The sequence below is a fragment of the Spermophilus citellus genome, assembly GCF_964194105.1.
Source record: "Spermophilus citellus genome assembly, chromosome: 1".
In the NCBI taxonomy this organism is placed as follows: Eukaryota; Metazoa; Chordata; class Mammalia; order Rodentia; family Sciuridae; genus Spermophilus; species Spermophilus citellus.
The window spans coordinates 115,333,710-115,356,460 of NC_138182.1; the positions used below are offsets into that span (position 1 = coordinate 115,333,710).

Below are 22,751 nucleotides of genomic sequence, written 5' to 3' on the forward strand. Positions count from 1 at the left end.
ACAATGTGAGTATATATGTGTTTACACACACACACACACACACACACACACACACACACACATATATATATATATATACATAAAATATAATTTCCTGAATGGGGACAGACAGACACTTTCAAACAAGTCAGTTTATGTCTTCAGGGTGAGTTTAATTTTATTGAATTATGTTTATGTTTGAGTAATGATGACTTGTAGATGAAGAAGCATCCTTCCTTTGATTTCTTCAGAATGGGAAGAGCCTGTCAGAGCAGGGTGTGCACCACTTATCACCCCACACTCTCTCCATCCTTTCAAGTGCTAATTCCTAGTGTCTACGGAAGTGCACACACCTAGGAACAAAGCACAGCTTCTATGTCAAGGTCTTAGTATTGAGACAAACTATAAAAATAAACACTTGGAAATAATAAAAAGCAGAACAAAGCAGGTGTCAAAGGAAAGGTGGATTTCCACTGAATTCTACAATCCCCAGAACAGCGGAAACCCCACAAATGTTTGATGGAGAAGGTAGATTTTAAATTTCTCCATCTATTCAGAAGATTTCCTCTTGGTAAGGAACCAAGGGTGAATATTTTAAGAAATATTGTAAGTAATGTAAAGGACATGTGTCCAACAGGGGTTCAAATAGCTGCACCTCCTGGTCAGTAGGGCTGACAGGTCATGTCCACCACATGCCCACTGCTTCCCAGAGCTCCCCAGCCCCGGGCTCCCTGCTCTCTAGACATAACCCGGCTTGTTGGCTTCCTTCCCTCCAGGAAGGCCCTGTGCAGGGAGCAGATGGACGTGGGCAACCTCAGCACAGTGACGCAGTTTGTGCTCATGGGGCTCTCTGACCTCCCCGAGGTGCGCTACCCTCTCTTTGTGGTCTTTGCCATCATCTACCAGATCACTTTGGTGGGAAACGGGGCCATTCTCTTGGCCCTTGGAATGGAGAGAAAGCTGCACACTCCCATGTATTACCTTCTGGCAAATTTGTCCCTCCTGGACATCTTCTGCTCATCGACCACCGTCCCCAAGATGCTGCACAACCTCTTGAGCGGGGAGAACAGCATTTCTTTCCTCGGGTGTGCAGTGCAGCTCTATTTCCTGGTGGCCCTGATGGGGACCGAAGTCTTCCTGCTGGCCGTCATGGCTTATGACCGCTACGTGGCCATATGCTTTCCTCTGCGTTATGCCCTCATCATGACCAAGGTGCGCTGTGTCCAGCTGGTGTGTGGGACCTGGGCAGCTGGGTTCCTCAACTCTCTCCTGCACACTGTGTCCACCTTCCGCCTGTCTTTCTGCAAGTCCAACCTGGTCAACCAGTACTACTGTGACATCCCACAGATTGTGGCCCTCTCCTGCTCCTCCACATACATGGCAGAGATGCTTGCCTTAGTGATAGGAGGCATCTTTGGGACCAGCGCCTTCCTGACCACCCTGGTCTCTTACGTGTACATCATCTGCACCATCCTCAGGATCCAGTCAGCAGAAGGCAAGCGCAGAGCCTTCTCCACCTGTGCGTCCCACCTCCTGGTGGTCTGCCTCTTCTACGGCACAGCCATCTTCACCTACATGCGCCGCTCCTCCAGCCAAGACTCCCTCTCCAGAGACAGACTCATCTCTATGCTCTATGGGGTGATCACCCCAATGCTGAACCCCCTCATCTACAGCCTGAGAAACACAGAGGTCAAGGGAGCACTCACGAGGGTCCTGTGTGGAGGAGCACGTTCACAGCAAGCAGAGCATTAGAACAGAGCGACTCCATGCTCTGCCCAGAGTGAAGTCATGGGAAGGAGTCATAGAATAGTTGCCCCTCAACGTCTACAGTCCCTGTCTGTGCACCCACATGTAACTTCAGCTGACCTATCCATTTATGTGTATCTCCATCTCAAAACTTTGGGACCCTAACATTTGGCATCCAATAGTGAACGTCTTGGAGGGGAAAGGAGGACTGTTGATCCTGGGTGGACAGGACGAAAGCTGGTCTATCCTAAGTTCACCTGGACCCTTGCCCACCGTGCATGTACTCATACCTCAGCCTCCACCTGCTCCTGAGTCTGAATCTGTCCTAACCATCCATCTATGTGTCTTCCTTCCACCCATTCCCCTTGGCCGTTCACCTGCTCACCCTGCCATTCTCCCTGTTACGGTTTGGATGTGAGCTGTCTACCAAAAGCTCATGTGGGAGACCATGCGAGAGGGTTCAGAGGGGAAATGATTGGATTGTGAGAGCCCTAACCACCTCAGTGAATCAATCACCTGATGGGATTAATTGAGTGGTAACTGACACAGGTGGGTGTGGCTGGAGGATGTGGGGCACTGGGGCCGTGGCTTTGGGGTATATATTTTTGTCTGGTAAGAGGAGTCTCTCTCTCTCTCTCTCTCTCTCTCTCTCTCTCTCTCTCTCTCTCTTTCTCTGCTTCCTGGTCATCATCTGCCACACTCTTCCACCATGTGCGCCTGTGTGACTTTGTCATCATGCTTTCCCCATCCCCGAGTCTCAGCATTTTCATGGACTGTGACTAGAGAGCTGTCATTTCTGCTTCATTCTGTCCTTCTGTCATCTGTAGAAACAGGACAGCTTTCTTTCCAGACTACTACTTATATTAATTACACCACTTTGGGTCTGCAATTATTTATTTTTTAAAATACTTGTTCCAATTCTGAGCATCCCAATTATGTCCCAATCAGCCTCTTCTCAGAAAAGTAAATTAGCAGCATGACTCTTATGAATGACTATGGAAATTCGACAAAAGAGAAAAGTAGACTACTTGTTATGGTTTGGAAATAAAGTGTCTCCCTGAAGTTCTGGTGTACGATTGTGATGTGTCAACCCAAAATAAAATTTAACAATAAAAAAATGCATTGCAAAGTATCCTGTGTTCTTTGCTTGGAAGAATTAATATGGGGCGAGATCCAAGATGGTGGGCCGAAGGGAGGCAGCATTCTGTGTCGCTCCCTGACTTAGGTCTCAAGTAGTAAGAATACTGCTTCTCTGCAAGCAATATTCCTGCTCCCTGACGGGAAACACGGCCACCATGCCCATACAGGGCTCTAGGCCTCCACATCAGAGTAGGTCTCCCAATTACTGGCCCACACAGGACTACTGGGCAACCAAGTGGGACCATCAGCACCCGCACAGAACTCTCAGCCACTCACCCGAGCAGAAATCACTGATGCCACTCCCCTGGCAGCTTCTCACATGCAGGAATCTGGCCACCACTCCTGTGTGGACCCCCATCTACCAACGTGGGGCTGCCCCATCACACCAACTTGGAACTCTGCAGCAGCAGAGATAGTCCCCTACACGTAGTGGCCTGCTCCCAAGAACTTCCCACAGGCTCTGAAGTCAGCCAACAGCCACACACTTCACACCACAGAGTCATTTCTGAACTCGTCGTCCAATGCCATCATGGCTCCCCCCACATAACCCGACAGCCCACTGCTGAAAGCAGGCGCCTCCATCTTGGGTCACCTTCATCACCATCTTCAGTAGGGGCAACTCCCAGTTTGGAACTCTGGCTGGCCAGGGACCCAGTTTCTACTCAGTTTCTTCACCATTCAGAGGGTGGAGATACCAGTTAACAACAGACGACCCTCCCCTATTGGATGAGAAGGGAAGCAGGAAAGATACTGATCTCCACCAAACAATCCCTGTGTCTTCCTTCAAGATTTTTTTTCCTCTCCCTCTCTATTCTCCCACCCTCACATCCCCAACATATGTGAAACCAAGTGCTTTGCATGAATTAGAATACCGCAGACTGGGACTTCTGACTAGCATATTACACCTGTGTAGTATACTCTTTATTTCTTTTTTCCCATCAGTTTCTACTATCTTAACATTTTTATTTTTCTTAATATGAATGTGTGTTTGTTTTATGTACTCTTCTGTCTTCCCACTTACTTGTCTACCCAAATTTACTTCCTCTCCCTTCTTCTGCTACTAACCTTCCTCTTTAGATTTTTCTTTCACACTTCCTAAGATACAACAACTCTATCTCCTCACCCCCTACCTCCTCAGCATATCATCCTACTCCTCGCCCCTGGTTCTTTGTCCACCATCAGAAACTGTAAACCCTTTTACAAATCTACTGAGTATATTATAGATAACAATTGAATTCACCATTTCTGGACATTGTGACCAAACTGTAAGTGTCTTAATGGCAAGCATCAGTTTTTAGGGTGTATATTGTTTATATTGGGATCTGATAACACTGTCCTTCACCTCAAAGGAGAGGTATCCCTACAGGGGATAAGCCTATAGGGTAAAAGAGTAACATCTAAGATCCACAGAGCTAGAAGGGAAGACACACAGCAACATGAAAAGACAAGGGAAAAGAGTGCCCCAAACAAATCAAGATGCCACGTGATTTGAACCCATGGCCAGCACAGCAGAAGGAATGACAGAGAAGGAGTTCAGGATTACATAATTAAAATGTTCTGTGAATTAAAGGAAGAATTAATATTGTTAAAATTACCATATTAAAAAATCTGCAGATACAATGTAATCCCTAAAAATTTCTAATGTCATTTTTATAGATTAAATTTTATATAAAACCACAAAAACCTTGAGAAGCCAAGGAAATTATGGGCAAAAATAACAAAACAGGAGGAATAACACAAAGCTGGAGTTAGTTTGAGGAAAAAGTTCAATTTTTTTGTTGAGATCAATTGGAAAGTGTGGTGAGTATTGCTAAAATTTGAATTTTATGTCTTCCAATATTTCTTTAAATGTCCCCTTCCAAAGGTTAAATATTTGACATGATAGATACTTTAGCTTGATCTAATTATTCCATGTTTTATTCAAAATAATAAATGCGTTATATCTAATACTATAACTACCATGAATTATTATTATCATTAAATAATTTCAAGTATATGAATAAAAATTAATGCTGATTGTGATTCAAACACACCAGAAGTGATGAAAGAGTAAGAAGCAGACACCGGCCTCGAGGTCAGAAGCTGTGACTGTGTGGCCCTTACACCAGCCCAAAACTGGAATCAAGCAAAATAACCCAGAACACAGCAATTCCCTGCAAGTAATCAGAAAAAGCCGGGGGGGGGGGGTTCGACAAACAGCCAAAAGTAACCGTTCTAAGGACAATAAGTGAGATATATTTAAACACACTTGTGGATAACTGAACATTGTCAGGAAAACAGAATAAACCTTAAATAGATATGCAAAAGAGAAAGAGGAAAAGACCAAAGCAGATCACTAAAAAATCGACAGGCAATAAATACTGAGGAGTAGAAGGATGTGGTCATTGCAGGAGAACATGGTGGAGAAAGGACAAGTGTCCACTTTGCTTAATTACCTGGAGCAGGCCTGGGGAAACTGACCGTGAGCAGACAGATGGACGTATTGAGACCTGAGCTCTGTACGGCACCATTATAGAGGTGGAAGGAGAGGATGCCCTAGTGGTCAGGGCAGCAGGGTGATCCTGTGCCTTGGACACCACAGACTTTGAATTACAACCGGCTCTGGAGACAGCGTCTTTCTGTCCCGACAGAAGGCTCCTGTCAAGAGGAGGCACAGCAATTTTAAATACACATGCACCCACTACAGGAAAGGGCTGTGTAGGAACATGGACACACCTGAACACAAACGTCAAGAGCAGTGAAGTAAAGGTCGGCGCTCAGACTGGACCTGGATTGTCCCAGGGCCTGCATGGTAAGAGCCTGGGCTGCAGTGTGGCCTGCTTGGGTAGTGGAGGAGGGCCAGTGGAAGCAGGGTCACCACCCTGGACATGCCCTGAAGATGCTGGCCCTGTCCCTTCCTGCATCCCCATGCTTCCCAGATGCTAGGAGTGAGCAGATTCCACCACCTCAAGCCCTGCCATGATGTACCTCACCACAGGCCCTGAAGCCACAGGGACAAATGACCATTGGGGAAAGCTCCTACACCAGGAGCCAAAACAAAGCCTTTCTCTCGTTAAGCTGATTGACCGCCAGCATTTGACGGCCGAGGAAAGCCAGCTGACACGGGAGGGACTTTGCAGTAGAACCTTCTTTCCGTTCAGGAAGACCATCTGGCCATCTGGCCTGCGGAGAGCAGAGGCACCCAGGGGGAACCACAGACCATTCCACTCAGGAGCGGCAGAACCACCCTCTTCTACAAGAACATCCCTTCTGAAAAGCTGGAATAACTGTACTGGAATGTCCACGGCAGCTTGGGAGACTCTTGTCACAACCCTGGCTTGTGAGAGAAAGAGGTACCAAGAGATCCCAGTGTGAGACCTGAAGAGAGAGGGAGTGTCCTGATGTCCAGTCCAGGAGGGTTCCCAGGCCGACGCACACATGTGGCGTCCATGCTGCGCACCCCATTTTGATGGGAATCAGGCTGCTTCAGGTAGAAGCTGTGTCCGCGCATCCGTGGCTCCCTCCCCATAGAGCAGACAGAAGCCGTGGGGACTTGTATTTCTGTTCCTTTTGATGTTTGTGTCTGACTTGGTCCTGTTGAGTCTGAAATGAGTTATTGAAACAGTGAAATGGGTTAACATTTACTTGTTGCCCTCACCACATTCAGTCATTGCAAACGCTCTCTACCTATCATCCATCTGTCCTTCGGTCATCCATCTGTCTGCCATCTATCTGACTTTCAGACAAAGATTCTTCTATTGCTCAATCAATACCCAACTAGGAAATCAAGTTGGGGTCACCATTGGAACGGGGTGCACTAACACTCACGGGTCTGACCCTGCACACGCAGGTGTCGTGTGGGTGGCACACAGCTTCACAGAGGAGACGTGGAGTGGTGCATGGACAACGTGTGGAGTTTGCCATGGAGCTGCACGTGTGTCAGTATCTGATGATATAATCCTACTTTGGAGGGATGATTGCTATGAATACAGACACCTTGACAACTACACTCTTTGCTCTTGATGACAAGTGCATTAGCAGGAAATGTCTTGCTTTACCTCACCCAGGACCATCATTAGAATCAAAGATGGCACTCACAGGATTTAGACTCATTTTTAAACTTCCTGAGATTGATTATCTATGAGTTTCTGTTAGTTGGTTTCAATTTGGATCATGTGCAAGAGAAGAGTATTCCCCCTAGGGTCATTATCGTTACTGTCATTTTTCCTAGGGGAAAAGGGGTGCAATATAAACCAGGCTAAATTCCTGACTGTGTCCAAATGCAATCCATGAGTTTGCTTTTCTTTCCTGATGTGATGTGCTGTCCAGATCATCTGGCCTCCTGGTTGAGTATTTTTATGGGTAATATAACCTCCTACAAAAGAATACTTAAATGTCATATTGCCTTGATATGCATATGGTAAAATAAGTCATTTTAATTGCATGAAGTTTAGGTTATATGTGGGCTATTTGTGCTTCATGATTTTCTTCTCTTGTTCTCTAGCTAGTGGAAACTTGAAATAACTCTTTTGTGAAGAGAAAAGCTTCCTGTGTGGTGTACGTGCCTTGGGCCATATGCAGAGGGGTAAGTCAAACACTGGAGGGTGGGACATCTGGGTGATTTCCCAAGGAGATGATGCCCGCCAGCCCCCATGTGGGTTCCCATGGTGTGTGTGATCAGGCGGCCACCTAGAGCACCTATAAGGCTGCATTTCATGAGCACTCTTCTTAATCTCTAGTCCATCAACTCCTGATTCCTCACATTGACAAGGAAGGTTCTGGAACTTCTTCCTCAGCAAAACACTGAAAAAATATGACTCTTATTTTTCTAATTAGATGGCTGATTAAACAGGATTTAATTAAGTTTAGTAGAAGGAGATTGCTACTCCAAACACAAGTTCCCTCACCACATGAGCAAATTCTACGTTCCACATGTCAAATCAGGAAATTTTATTGAGTTTTAAACAATCAAGTGCAAAATTTAATGAAAATGCAATAGTTTTTGGAGGATAATTGTTGATTATGTAGCTTTGAGGAAGGAACGGAGCGTGTTATCAGTCTGAATGATACTCATTCCTCATAGTGTTGTTGTTTTTTTTTAAGTCAAATTTGCAAATGTAAAAAGAAAATTAGTAACTATCTTGGAAGTTAGTGTTCACTTTCTCAAGTTACTGCTCCCCGGGTTAGAAAAGTGCCTTATTTATTCACTTAAATGTACTAATATGGCCAGGCCATCAGAGCCTCGTTTGGGGGTTCTTCCTGCCAAGGAGGATATAAGCCACCTGAGAAATTAAAGCCTAGAATAATTAGTGAAGAACAAAAGACAAGATCAGAAAGACAGATTCACCAGGGGAGTCCCTGATAGGTCCAGTCCACACAGGAGCTGGAGCCAGACAGTTAGGAATGGCTCCCATGTTGACTGATGGGGCACATCAAAGGCAGGGATAAGGTTTCAGGGTGGAGTCTTGCTTCCTTAGGTCTTGCAGTCCGCAGGTTGATTGGCATCTTGGCCGGTCACACCCATCTCAGAGGGGCTGTGCGGCTACAGCAGGTCACCCCATCTCCAGTGCTATGTGGGACCTTTGGCAGAGCTGAGGGGGAAGTTCACCTGCACCAGGCAGTCTATCCCTGTGGGGGGCCATGGGACATTCCAGTGCCAGACCCATCCCCTCACTGGCTGTGACGTGCAACACAATCCACACTCAGCCCATGGATGGCTCTCAACATACAAGTACATTTTAAAGATATTCATACATAAAGATGCAGACAGGAGTTTTAAACTTGGTGGAATTGAGAGCATTCCAAACCTAAGAGTTGAGATGACAGGTAGCTTTTCCCTGAACCATTCTCTCCCTCATTACACATCCCTCCTCAGATGAAGAACAGTCACTGCCAATCCATGACTTATAACAATTTTCTTCCCTAGGTTTTGATTTGAAGAGATCACTAAAAACTGTTTTTTTTTTTTTCCCCAAAGAACAGTGTTAACAAACCTGGTGTTACTTGAGGAGGGAAAAATAGAACTCTTGCAATTCTTACCCAAGTCTTTCAGGAAATAGAAAAGCAGACTGAAAAGCATTTCTTGCCAGGTAGGAAACGTATCCTTGTGTCTAAGTGGTAACACCCATGTTCTCTGAGAAAGAAAGCATTCCCAGCTGCCACCCGGCTAAATAGATCATATGAGGACCAGAGAAAGTAACTTTTGGATTTTATTTTCTGACCAGTTTTATCTTTGAATTTTCCATTGCATGCATGTACTGTTAGAGGGAAAAAATCCACAGGGCTTACTTGTGGCATTGAACGAAGCTTCCTGTAAAGAGGCGGTGACTGGGCTTCTGTGGGCCGGGCAGGGCTATGCTGACCCGGGAGGCTGCTCTGGAAGTTGTGTGGGGATGCTCCTGCTGACTTCTTCCAGATCTGGGTACTTCTAGTGCAATCCACTTCTTCAGCTCATGTTTCTCCATATGTCTGCTGATTCTGATTTAAGTGCACGTATCAATGATTGCACCCCTAATCAGAATGATAATATATGAGACATAGATACCTATAACAGGTAATATGAATGTCCAGGACCTTCTAAGGAATCTAGTACCAAGGATAGTACCACCCAGGGCAGCACGAGGCAAGTGTCCCAGCAGAAGACAGAGCCCTGCTCAGAGCTCGCTCCACTGCGACTTCAGGGTGGTGAAGGCTGGCACCAGAGTCCCCAGGTGCTCAGGCAGCGTCCTCTGGAAAAGGAACCTAGCAGGACTATTTCAAGAAATGGCAAGAGTACAGCTGTGTCCAACAGGTGTTTAAATAGCTGCACCTCCTGTTCAAATAGCTACACCTCCTGGTCAGTAGGGCTGACAGGTCATGTCCACCACATGCCCACTGCTTCCCAGAGCTCCCCAGCCCCGGGCTCCCTGCTCTCTAGACATAACCCGGCTTGTTGGCTTCCTTCCCTCCAGGAAGGCCCTGTGCAGGGAGCAGATGGACGTGGGCAACCTCAGCACAGTGACGCAGTTTGTGCTCATGGGGCTCTCTGACCTCCCCGAGGTGCGCTACCCTCTCTTCATGGTCTTTGCCATCATCTACCAGATCACCTTGGCGGGAAACGGGGCCATTCTCTTGGCCCTTTGCACGGAGAGAAAGCTGCACACTCCCATGTATTACCTTCTGGCAAATTTGTCCCTCCTGGACATCTTCTGCCCATCAGCCACTGTCCCCAAGATGCTGCACAACCTCTTGAGCGGGGAGAACAGCATTTCTTTCCTCGGGTGTGCAGTGCAGCTCTATTTCCTGGTGGCCCTAGCTGGGAGTGAAGTCTTCCTGCTGGCCGTCATGGCTTATGACCGCTACGTGGCCATATGCTTTCCTCTGCGTTATGCCCTCATCATGACCAAGGTGCGCTGTGTCCAGCTGGTGTGTGGGACCTGGGCAGCTGGGTTCCTCAACTCTCTCCTGCACACTGTGTCCACCTTCCGCCTGTCTTTCTGCAAGTCCAACCTGGTCAACCAGTACTACTGTGACATCCCACAGATTGTGGCCCTCTCCTGCTCCTCCACGTACGTGGCAGAGATGCTTGTTTTAGTGGTAGGAGGCACACTGGGAATCGGTGCCTTCCTGACCACCCTGGTCTCTTACGTGTACATCATCTGCACCATCCTCAGGATCCAGTCAGCAGAAGGCAAGCGCAGAGCCTTCTCCACCTGTGCGTCCCACCTCCTGGTAGTCTGCCTCTTCTACGGCACAACCATCTTCACCTACATCCGCCCCTCTTCCAGCCAACATTCCCCTGCCAGAGACAGACTCATCTCTATGCTCTATGGGGTGATCACCCCGATGCTGAACCCCCTCATCTACAGCCTGAGAAACTCGAAGGTCAAGGGAGCACTCACAAGGGTCCTGTGTGGAGGAGCACGTTCACAGCAAGCAGAGCATTAGAACAGAGTGACTCCGTGCTCTGCCCAGAGTGAAGTCATGGAAAACGGTTTTCTCTCAAGATTCGGGGTAAAGTTCTGTACACACAGAAATTCATAGACATACATGTAGGTGCACCTTTAGCTGTACATATTTATGTATCTCATTCTTTATTAGGAATTAAAATTTGTCATCCAAAATTAGAATTCTTTGACGTTCTAACGGACTGTCTGCTAACTTGTATCCATTGCTACCTTTCCTATGCCCATCCCATATCCAGCCTGTCTGAGCCCTAACAGAGCTAGACTATGTCATCTGTCTTATTTCCTTTTTTAATCAACATCCAACCGTCTCTCTGTAGATCTTCCATTTAAACTCCTCATTTCTGTATTTTTAGCTGAAAATGGACAAGCTGTGGCATGAACACTTAGGAGGTTCTAAGGGAAGTTAAGGTGCACACACATGTGTTAACTGAGCTGCATCCTTACACAGCCCTCTCCTCGTCGCCCTGCGCTGTCCTGTGGTGGGATCTCTTGACACGGACTTGCGTGACGAGTTTGAAATGCGCGCTGTGTTACTGGCCATGCTCATCATGCGCTGCAGCAGGTCTTGGGGACAGGAATACCTGGCCTGTGTGTTGAGGCTCCAAGCCCTGAGCACTCATCTACCACTCTCTCCCTCCCTGGTGACCCGCCCTCCTCTCTCTCCTTTCTTTGAGTTCAATTTATTCAGGTTCCACGTGTGAGTTGAGAACATACGGTATACATATGGTAATATACGGTATATATATTGTAACATACGGTATACATATGGTAACATACGGTATACATATGGTAACATACAGTATATATATTGTAACATACAGTATTCATGTGGTAACATACGATATTCATGTGGTAACATACGCTTATTCATTTAGCATAAAGGTCTTCATTTCCCTCCAAGTGAGGAATTTTAAATCAGGGGAGTGCTGGGGGCAAGAGCCTTTGGCCCTGAAGCCTGGGTCCACCAGACACAGTGTGGTGCTCTCAGGCCACCTTCCCAGGTGGTTGGGATTTGGCTTGGGTTTGCATTGATTTGTTCAAATTCCCTTCTTATTTTCTAGTATGAATCCACATCTTTCCAAGATTGTAGTTCCACACCTTAGTAAAACCCTCAGGTGGAGCATTTTTCACGCCCGGCCGGTGGGCACTGTGACAGAAGTCACGTCCCCCCTGCACAGGGTGCTGCCGTCTGTCAGGAGGAGGAAGGCTTGTCCCCTGTGGGGTCTCAACAGTCTGCGTAAGCAGATTCCTCATCTCCTGCTGAAAACCTCTCCGCCCACCATCTTCCCCATCCCAATTTACACCGCCTCATGCTTCAGGGTGTACAGGTCAGAGCACAGAGTCGCCTTGCTATTATCTGAACCTGAGTGTCCCCTGAAGCGCCTGTGCCGACACCTAGACCCCAGCGGGATGGCATCTGGAGGGGGGCCTCTGGGAGAAAGCAAGGACCCACAGTTGAGCCCTCGAAAGTGGACTCAGAGGCCACATGAGGGAAAGGAGAACCGCCTCAGTCTCCCAGCCATGTCTGGCTATAATGAGGTGGTGCCACCACACCCCAGGTGGCAGACCCCACCAAGAGCCCGATGTGACCCCCACAACCAGGCTCCAGGACTGGAGGAATTTGTTACGTAACCCCTCAGGTGTGGCATCCTGTCCTCACCGTCCACAGATGCAGCGCCCTCTTCTGCAGACCCAGCCAGAAACTCAGTGCTCCCTCCCATGGCTGCGGCTTCTGGGTGCATCACTGAGGCCACCCCCCAACTTCACCATTCTCCTCAGTGTGCTTCTCCACAATGCAGCTGTGCACGTCCTGACAAGTGTCCCCATATTCAGGAAAGGACTTCCAGTGTCATCCTGTGCCAAGCCCACGTGCTTCATGAGCAACCGACTCCCAGGCCTGAACTCAGTGTCCTGGACTCACCCCCACCTTGCCCGCGCGGCTGGACTGCCTTAGTTCTCATGCTCGTTGTCACTAGGGAAGGCTTCACGCTCACAGTCCTGGTGGCCTAGGTCCTCTCCACCATCTCCGTGGCTCGCCCCCTCCTCATGCCGCCGAGGCCTTCCTCACCAACGCCTCACCCCCACACTCCTGTGGGCCCTTGACACTGCCTCACGGACTCCATGATCCCAGCATTTATTTCCCACTTTTCCCCTAGAATATGAGGTCTCCATCTTCCAGACACACCTGCAGTGCCCAGCATTGCTGCATGCTCGAGACCCCCGTGGACACTAGTCTGCTAACTAAAGAGCCATGAGGCCAGTGTGGCTCTTGGCATGACTGAGGGGTCACCCAAGTCCCAGCAGTAAACATGGGCACAGAGAGGGCTGGGCAGGGCAAGAGACACTGCTGCTGCTGTGCCTGGCCTATCACCCAGACCGGGAACACGAAAGCCAGCCATTGGGCCAGGCAAAGTCAGCTGACCTGAGCTGATGAGAGCAGTAGCTGTGGCTGCAAGACAGCCCCAGCAAACACTGGGCATGACGTTGCACCCTCGTCATCACAGAGGCTCAGGAGGCTGAGGCAGGAGGGTCTCAAGGCCAGCCTCAGCAATTCCATGAGGACCTAAACAATTCAGTGAGTCCCTGTCTCAAAATAAAAAAATAAGAAGTTCTGGGATGTGGCTCAGTGGTAAAGTGCCCCCTGGACTCAATCCCTGATACCAAAATACAAAAAATAAACAAACAGAAACAAAGAGCACCAGCGACTGGGCATGAGGGATCATTCAGGGTCAGTGTGGCCAGCGTACCTTAGGACTGGGAGAATGTGGGCTCCAGGGCTTGGGAGTACTGGCCCAGGCACCACTTTGTGTCTGAGTGTCAACCTTGCTGCTTGCCCATGGGGACATTGCCCCTTCCTGTTCTCTCTTTCCCACTTCATGGCTGCAGGGAGAGCAGGTGAGCCTCTGTCTGTCCTGAGCCAAGCTGCCTGTCCTTTCCCTCACTGCCCACCCTACTGCCCAGCTGCAGACCTGGAAATGGGCAACTGCTCTCTTGCGGATGAGGACCATCCCTGAGTACATCCTCTCACAGTTCCCGGAAAACAGCACTAGGGGGCAGCCTCGGGCAGCATCAGCCTGCGACCTCCCTCCTTCACCAGCAAGGCAAGAGAACTTCTGCTCCGCATTGGATCAGCACTGGACCCAGCTGGTGGTGACTTGGGTGTGGAGTTTCTCTGGCAAGTCACACAAAGTTCTGAACTTGACTGTGGTAGAGGTGCAGGACTCCACAGCTATGCTAGACAAGAAGCACACAGGGCGACTGCGTCACAGTAAAGCCCTCGGGAACATCAGGGTGAAGAAAATGACGCTGGACCAAGCCCAGATGGGAGCAAGGAAGAGAAAGAAACAGAAAACATTTAAGTCATGAAATGAGGTGACAGGAACATTTTCAAATATTCAGTAAAATCAGTAACCAAGAATGGAGAAGTCTGAGAATCTTGATTTAAATCAAAAAACACAAAGTTAAAAGAAAAAAAATCAGGAAAAATCTGGAGGTTTGAAGGTGAATGGGACCATGCCAACCCAATGCAGGCTTCAGGCTTCTTCCAGGGACGGGGCCCTGGGAGGGCACAGGAGGAAGTGACTCCATGCAGCCAAGTGACAGGTTCAACTTTGGTCCTGCTACCCGTCAGGTAATAAGGCATCTGGACCAGAGACGGGGTCTGCCCAAGTGCTTCACAGCACGCACTGGTCCACCCCATGCCAGCCCCGCTTCCGGCAACACAAGAGGAAGGTCAACTTCCCTGTGACCAGGGTTTGGAAATAGAAGCCCACCATCCTCCCTTCCTCTCAGGAGGTGCCCCTAACTCAGCACCGTGGCAGTAAAGAGATGCCCCAAGTGTCCAGGTCCCCTTCCTCCTTGAAATGCAGGAGCCTGGACCCAAATGCCTCAACCCAGAATCCACCCAGGCGCACCCCTCAGCTGTGCCCTGCAGGGCACATTGTCTCTGTTCTATCATTCCTTTATTTAAATCAAGCTACACTGACTTTATTCACTTATCATGTTCACCATCTAAAACATCTGTTGCATATAAATGCACTGTAATGTGAACGGATGATTCGATCAATCCCAATGGATGCTCTGTATCCCACGTAGTTAGGTCACATCAATAGCCTCACCATGACAATCTCCACATCAAAAGTGATTTATTTTATAAATTTTGACTCATTTTTTTCTTCCCCTTCTTTCTTTATGCCGCAGTCCGGCTGCAGCAAAATAGCCAGGGGGTGACGAGGAACTTGTGTAGATTGATACAGCAGGAGTGGGAGCCGTTTATTGTAGGACAGGAGCGGTATTTATACATTCCACACAGCTTATCTTAATTAACATAAACTAGATACAGCAGTCAACCAATAAGGAATCTCCACACTTAATGGCTCGCTGGCGTTACTTCACAAACCACTCCCTCTGGCAATATGCCAGGCACCATCCAGACTTGTTTACAGACTCTAACATCTTTACTTCTTTTTTTTTTAAATTTTAGTTGCTCAAGTACCAAGTGATAGAAACTTAAGTTAGATGGGGCTGCTCCTAAAAGCAAATTTCTTAAACCCCATCCACATTTCAAGACTGCTGAGTCCCAAGTCCATCTTTTAACTGCTGGGCTGCCAGGATCACCTGCACCGTATTGAAGCTACACTATTCCAATAGGTTATTAATTCTGCATGAATCAGGGCAAGCAATTGGTCAGCCTGTGACAGTCCCGTGCACGTTAACTGAACATGGCAAATATTCACTCTTTCTAGACGTGAAACTAAGGATCACGTCCCAGCAGTTTGGAATTTACCAAAGCTTGTTTCCTGTGCTAGTTAATCCAGGAAGCTCACCCATGGGTTTGTGTGACTCCATTGGGGATAAATGAGTCAATTGCTAGCAAAGCTGTTAGCTGATCACTCACCCCCTGACAGCTTGCACCATTCATTCAGCGCTATATTGAGGTTTTCTGAAAGACAGATTAATGGGTCCCAGCTTCTTAGTAATTTAAGAGAAAACCATAAAATGTTTTGTGACCTCATTTTGGAATGCAAAGGTGTCCCAAGGGCACCCCTTGGGTCTAGCCTCACCACGCCGTGCCAGCCTCTATCTCTGGGCATCATCCCAGCTTGCAGAGGATGTCTGGCTTCCAGTTTCCGTCCTCTGTGGAACAAGAACTGCTCATTCCTTACTGTTGTGTGGAAAATGCTTCACCTTTTCTGTTCTGCTGAGGCTACAAAATTCACTGTTGACTTCTACATCAGCTCTGAGGGCAAGTGCGTCTGTCACACAGCTTCGAGCACTGGGCAGTAGAAAGCCTGACTAGGAACACTAGCGGCTTCCTTTGTTGTGACAGCGAGCGGCTGTCCCCTCTGCCACACAACCTCTCCAGCGTGGTGGGCAACGAGGATGGCTGAGACTCTAGCAGGTTAGAGTGGAGACACTGGCCATGTAATGTCTGTGCTCAGCTCTTTAAAACCCTGGCTGCTGGGCAGCTGTTATTTCGTAGTGACTCTGGTTTCTATAAGCAGTTGTCCAAAGCCGGAAGAACTTAGTTCCTCTTATCACCCTCCAGGGGTAGGAGGTCTCTCTAGAGGCAGAGAAGACTGTACTTAACTCACTGCAGAAAAAAATTTAAGGAAGATTCAGGTCTCAGTGGCCAGGAAGAAGGCTGGGCTTGGGTTTCTTAGGGTGCACACGAGGTCGGACATGTGTGATCCCAAGGGGATGGGGATTCTGAGCCAGGCCGTGCCTTCTCAGTCTCAGGACCCTGGTCTGGTATGTAGGCTCTGTCTGTGTCCAGGGGTGGGGTGGTCCAGCTGGTGACTGAGCCAGGGGGTCATGGACCAATTAAATGGGAGGCCCTATGCTCAGGAGGTTGATGGTCTAATTCTCTTTGTTTTTCTTTCCACACTTTATAACTATTTATTGGTGTATTAAAATTTGACCTAATAGTACGGTTCCTATGCCTTATTCCTACATGCACTTAATGTCATCTGCTCAGTCTCCTTCCTCAGGATGTCTTGAGGTCTTGTTCCTGCTTTGCAACATTCCAAAAAACCTACAGGGAACTGGAAAGTCCCAAAGTTCAGTGATCCCACATACTCCAGCCAAAGGGGTGACGTCTTGGGATAGGGTTCAGTCCCCAGAGACATTTCTGCCACTTCTTGGAGATTTGTCTGCAAAACCAGAATGCAGTGTGGCCTTGATGGTGATCTTCAGCATACAGAAAAGGAATGTGAGCAGTTTTTCTTTTTTCCTCTCTTTAAAAAAAAAATCGATTTAGCTTGAAGCTGTGGTTAACCCAAGGGCCTCCTCTTGTCTCTTTCCTCCCTCCTGTAACTTAATGGAGGACATTTCAGAATTCTACTTTCTTCAGCATCAAAACAGAAGCACCACAGTGAATGGAGCAGATCATGTGATATGTGTGAAGGTGTCTCAGTGAAGTCCCCTGCCGTGAGGGATTACAATGCACCAGGACAAACTAGCAACACAGAAACACTTAAAGACCAGTGAACAGAATCAAGCCTGAACGTCCAGAAGTAAACATGCCAGTGTTGGGCTGGAATTCCAGGTGAGGAGAGGGCTCTCAGCCCGGGAGCACAAGCTCACAGGGAGCAGGAAGGCCTGTGGAGTGAACGGTGGCACGGAGTCACGGGGACAGGCACAAGGACTGGCATCTGTCACCGGCACCTGTCACCATGCTGTGCCGGCTGCTCTTGGTGCACCAAACATAAGAGGGATTTTTTGCATTTAAGCTTTGGGGGCTTGGATGGGGCTCGGAGGCAGAGCATTTGCCTGGCATGTGTAAGGCCCCGAGTTCCATCTCCAGCACCACAGGGGAAAATATGAAGCATTGGTGCAGAAATGGAAATAGTAACATCCGTCCCTCAGAAACCCATGGAAGCAAACGGGGAAATATTTAAAGATCTGAAAACAGGCCTAACTCAGAAACAACAGTAGACACGTGACTGACATAAAAGATTCTTTAAAGTGTCAAAATATATCAGTAGACCATGCCACACACACGCACAACCACAGAATTTCAGAAATTGAGAGAATTTTCCAAACACTTTCAAACAAACCAGGTCAACCATATCAGTAACATTAGAGAAGTGTTGTGAAGAATGATGATAAGAATTTGAACCTGGAGTACTGTGTTGAGTGACTAATCATTCTGCTCACAGAGCTGATGTATTTTCAGAAACTGTGATCCTCCTAACCTACTTTAGAAGAGGTGGTAACAAAAAGCAGCTAACCAGGAGGGCACTGAGATGTTCTGAGTGCTAGAAAGCTGCACAACCCCAGAGCAGAACGACTGCTCCCTCACCCTGAAGCCGACAGACGTGGGACTTTTAAAGTTCTGCTGTGTGCATGAAGTGGGATGCTGGTCAGCCACCAAAAGGAGCCAAGTCCTGTCGATTGGATGATGGATAGGCCTATGGATGGTATGCAAAATGCACTGTGCAGAGACAGAGGGACAGACACCACACACTCTCGTTCTATATGAGGTCATCTCACAGAATGGAATGGCGAATCTGAGGCTGGGGAAGGTGGGGTTGGTCAATCAACAACGCTGCGGTTGGGAGGGATGGGCCCCGGGGTTCTACGGCACTGTCCATGGTGCAGTACTGTGGGAAGAAAGGATTCGATGTCCTCCTCACAAAGACCTGATGCCCGCTGGAGGGGATGGATGTGCTAGTCCATCTGACTGACTGGGTTCTCTCACCCAGAGTCCACGCGTCACACCATCACACTAGTCCTTACGTATGTGCAAACTTGTGAATTAGAAGTCAGCTCTACAACACAGCACGTGGTGCAAATCCCAGGCACTGTTGACACGCGGAGGTCTGTGGTGCTCCGTTTCAGGACAGAGCCTCAGGTTCAACATGTCAGACTTCTTGCTCTTATTCATACACGTTTTTAATGCACAGAGAAAGGTTTTGGCTCTACTCTGATTTTATGTTCAAGCTTTTTCCAAACAGGGCTTTTGTTTCAGCCTAACTTTGAGTCTTTAAGTGCTGAATAGATGAGTTTTGATTCTGTTATACAAGTGGAACTGACGATGTTTCCTGTCCCAGGAATGTGAACGGCAGACTTTCTAGAATTATGTCAGATGATGTACAAGGAACGAATTGATCACAATCAAACAGTGTAAACGTGAGCTTCCCAAAATAAGGCAGGGAAATAGTACACACACACACACACACACACACACATGCACACGCACACACACACACGCATGCACACACACACAGACGCCATGGGATAGCCACCCTGTCACGTAAGCGTCCATGGTTGCCAGAGCAAGTGACAGCGTCAACCTCAACTGCACTCCTCTCACAAGAGACCTTTCTTAATTACATAGAATAAAGACATAGAGGGTTGGTTGGAAAAGGATGGGAAAAGACAAGCCATGGAGACACCGTGTGGAAAATCCCACAGGGTCGGTTACTGTGTGACCAAGAAGGAGCAGGGGCAGATGAGTGGGCTGGACAAGAACAGATGGGCCTACAGGGTCAGCACAGCCCAACACAGCCCCAACTGTGTCCACAAGCAGAGAGAGGAGAAGTGGACGAGCAAATCCACACCTAAGGTGGGACCTGAATGCCCTGTGGTGGGTCAAGGACGAGGACGAGCCAGTCGAGATCCCAAGGATGAGGAGAACGCGCACCATGCTCCAGAAAGTAGGTTGATCCACACATAGAACGGGCCTTCGACATGAGCCACGGATGGTAACACCCCCCAACGCTTTCAAAGGGTGAGAGATTAGGAGAGCATGTTTAATGACCCAAATGGAATTCATCCAGAAATCAGTAATTTAAAAACAAAATTCTCACCTGCTGGGAAATTAAACAATATACTTTTACATGGTCACTGAATCAAAAATGCATAAATTATAAATATATTTACTCAAATTATAAGAATGTTAGGTATCTAAAGTGGCAAATGCTGCAAAAAATATACCAAAAAATAGCAACAACACATGAAGAACACAAAAACGTAGAGAAAGAAAAAAAAAACAAGTAAAATCACAAAATCACAATAAATAATATTAATAGAACAAAAGCTGGGCTCCTTTAGAACATTAATAAAATTGATAAAACCAATCGTGATGATTAAAAAGACGGAGAAAACCAACAAATAGCAAGTAACACAACCAGAAAAGGAAACTTTAGTCATCAAAAAGTTGATGAAAAGATGTTGTTAAAACCTGTGGTGAAGGGCGGGGCGAGGCTCAGTGGCAGAGCACTTGCCTAGCACAGGTAGGGCCCTGGATTCACATACAAATAAAACAAAAATAAAGGTACTGTGCCACCTACAACTAAAAAAAAATTTAAAATTAAAAGCCTACGACAATAGACTTTACATCCCAGACAATGTGGATCAACTTTTCAAGTAACAGAAAGTATCAAAATTGCAAAAAAAATGTAGCAAAGTTGTGTCCTCTGATGGCTATGTAAAATGTGAACACATTGATTAAATTATAAACCCTTAATGAATTGTTCAAGAAATTACTCCAATCTTTCACAGATGGAATAAAAAATGAGAAAACACTTCCACTTCTCTTCTGAAGCCAAAATAACCCCTGCCTAAACTTAATAAAGATATTTAAGACAGTGAAACCGTACCTCAGCATGGAATTTCATGTATGTCAGCATCTCTTCAAAACGCAAAATCCGAGTGCTTATTAATGACACAGACCCTTAGAAATCTTGAGAGCATAATAAGGAATACCTCTAAAAACTTTAGTGAAGTTTACACAATGGTGACATATTGCAGCATCTTCCTCCAGAGTTTGAGAAATAAATGAAGACACCCCTGGTCTCTATTTCTATTCAGCATTTTGTTGGAAGTTGAAATAATTTCAGTAAAGCAAGAATAAAAAATAAAAGCGTTAAAGATGCAAAACAGAAGGAAAAAAATCATCATTATTCATAGACAACATGACTTTTAATGTAGAACTTCTAAATGAATCTACAGATAACTATGAGAAGAAACTAAGATAGTCATATGAGAAAGAAATGAAATGAAATGTAGTTTAAAATATACTTGAGAAATCATCAATTTAACTGAGAAATGTAAAATTATTATTTGAGAAAAATAAAGAGAAAACAAAATTTAGTTTGAGATATAATTTAGAATTCCTTCAAAAATTGTAAGAAATCCAACAAATGATACATACAAACTGTATTAGGAAAACTGGAAAATATTATGGAGAGAAATTTAAGGTGACTTAGATAAATAGAAGAATATACCACGTGGTGGGTCAGAGGAGTTCACATTCTGGAAATCAGAAATCTCTGTCCCCAGTTTTCCGTAGCTGCAGATCTAGCTGAAACTCCTTAAGTTTGTTTTTCTGCATTGAGAGCCAGATCCTCAAAGAAAGGAGCAGTGCTTAGAGAGTCCAGTTAGGAAGAAATAAGCAGGGGGTAAAGTGCACTGAAGACCAGCTCTCGGGGTGCCGGGGGTGGTGGGTGGACTTGCTACAGGCTGGACCTCTGCACTGCTGAGGCAGGCCAAGGCCCCCAGACAGACTTCAGACCTGTTGCTCAAAGTGACGGGCACGAGTTTTTTGAAGGGACAGGGGAAAGAGGACACTCTCAAGGAGAGCGAGTCCTCTCAGAAAGGAGAGGGACAGAGTGCCTCTTCTGCCTTCCAGTTTCACTGGGGCCTTGAAGTCCTAACTGGTCCACCTCTTGACTCTTGGCTGACAGCATGGCACTGCATGGACCTCCTCCAGGAGAGGGTGGTGTGGCCCCAGAGCTATAGTTTTAAAGAAAATCGATTCCCCCTCTTTTGCCTCAATTTCCTGCCTCCTTAGTCATAGCCCTTTGAAGAACCCCATTGGGCTTTCTTATTGAGGGTTTTGGTGTTTTGGCTGTGACATAGTTTTGGTGAAAAGGGAGGGTCCTGACATGGTCCCGGAAACGTGGTTTGTCTCCATTAAGGCTGGGGAGGCCAGACGCACCAGGCCTGTCCACCAGGTGCCTGCCTGTCAGATGAGGCTCCCTATGGCTTTCAGTGGCCCTGCACTGTCCTCCTGCTCTCCATTCATGACCCAGGAGCCACTAACAAAATTATTGCTGTGTAGACACACAGACCACTTGAACAGACTCCAGAAAAGCCACACATCCATGATTTACATAGCTTGTACTGTATGCCCATATCAAAGATGGCAGGGTAGGGGGACGGGGCTGGTCTTTCCAGGATGCTATCTTATTATTTGTATGATCTTATAATATGAAAGTAATGTGGCAGTCTCGTCTTGTTCTCATTCCCAAAGGGATACAGGGCCAAGCAGCAGTGTCCCCACGGGTTCTAACTGGTGTGCCACCTACTGCTATGTTCTGGGGACACCATGGCCACAGCGCTGTGGGCAGCCTCATTTCTCTACCTGGAGCATCAAGGGGCCTCCAAGACAGAACTTTTTTTAAACAAAGATTGGGGCTTATTAAAAACGTGGGGAGGAGCGACCTTGTACATGGTCCCTCGTAGAACACAGAGGAGTTGGGTGACCTGACAGCCTTTGTTTTCCTCACTTGGCAACTTCAGGGTCTGGGATCCCTGCCAGTTCCACCTCTGCTGTAGGCGACAAGGGACTTGTTAGAGTGTTACAATGTAGCAATTAAAAACTTATAATTGAATAGAAGGAATTGCGAGCGCTTGCATCTGCACGGATCTCAGGAGAAGGACGACGGCGGTTGCATCCCTGGGGTTCCAGTCAGCTCCCCCAGCATTGTGGACAGTAATGAAGCCCAAGTTCACTCCAGGGGAGCTTGGGGACAGTGAGATCCAAGAGGAACTCGGGTTTCCCTGGGCCTAGTGCAATTCCAAACACAGCGCAGGAGCCTTGCTGATTATCCAGCAGGTTCTGTCTGTTGGGCTGAGAAAGGAGGAAGTGGGGGGCTCATTAGCTGGGATCAGGATGGACATGGGGCTTCTGATGTGGAGTCCCTTGATAGGGCTCATTTAATCCCTGTGTTT

The 22,751-nt window shown here is 47.2% G+C and overlaps 2 protein-coding genes across 2 annotated transcripts; both read left to right on the forward strand.

The window, feature by feature from the left end:
* Positions 1 to 777: 777 nt before the first annotated feature.
* LOC308652178 (olfactory receptor 5V1-like) lies at positions 778 to 1,731 on the forward strand (the record flags this gene model as incomplete). The annotated part of the gene is made up of 1 exon (XM_081299936.1): positions 778 to 1,731. One exon carries the CDS (start codon positions 778 to 780, stop codon positions 1,729 to 1,731), a length of 954 nt encoding a protein of 317 aa, XP_081156062.1.
* Positions 1,732 to 9,816: 8,085 nt separating this feature from the next.
* On the forward strand, positions 9,817 to 10,770 carry LOC308652184 (olfactory receptor 5V1-like; the record flags this gene model as incomplete). The annotated part of the gene is made up of 1 exon (XM_081299944.1): positions 9,817 to 10,770. The coding sequence occupies one exon, from the start codon at positions 9,817 to 9,819 to the stop codon at positions 10,768 to 10,770; it is 954 nt and encodes a 317-aa protein (XP_081156070.1).
* Between the last annotated feature and the right edge of the window lie 11,981 nt (positions 10,771 to 22,751).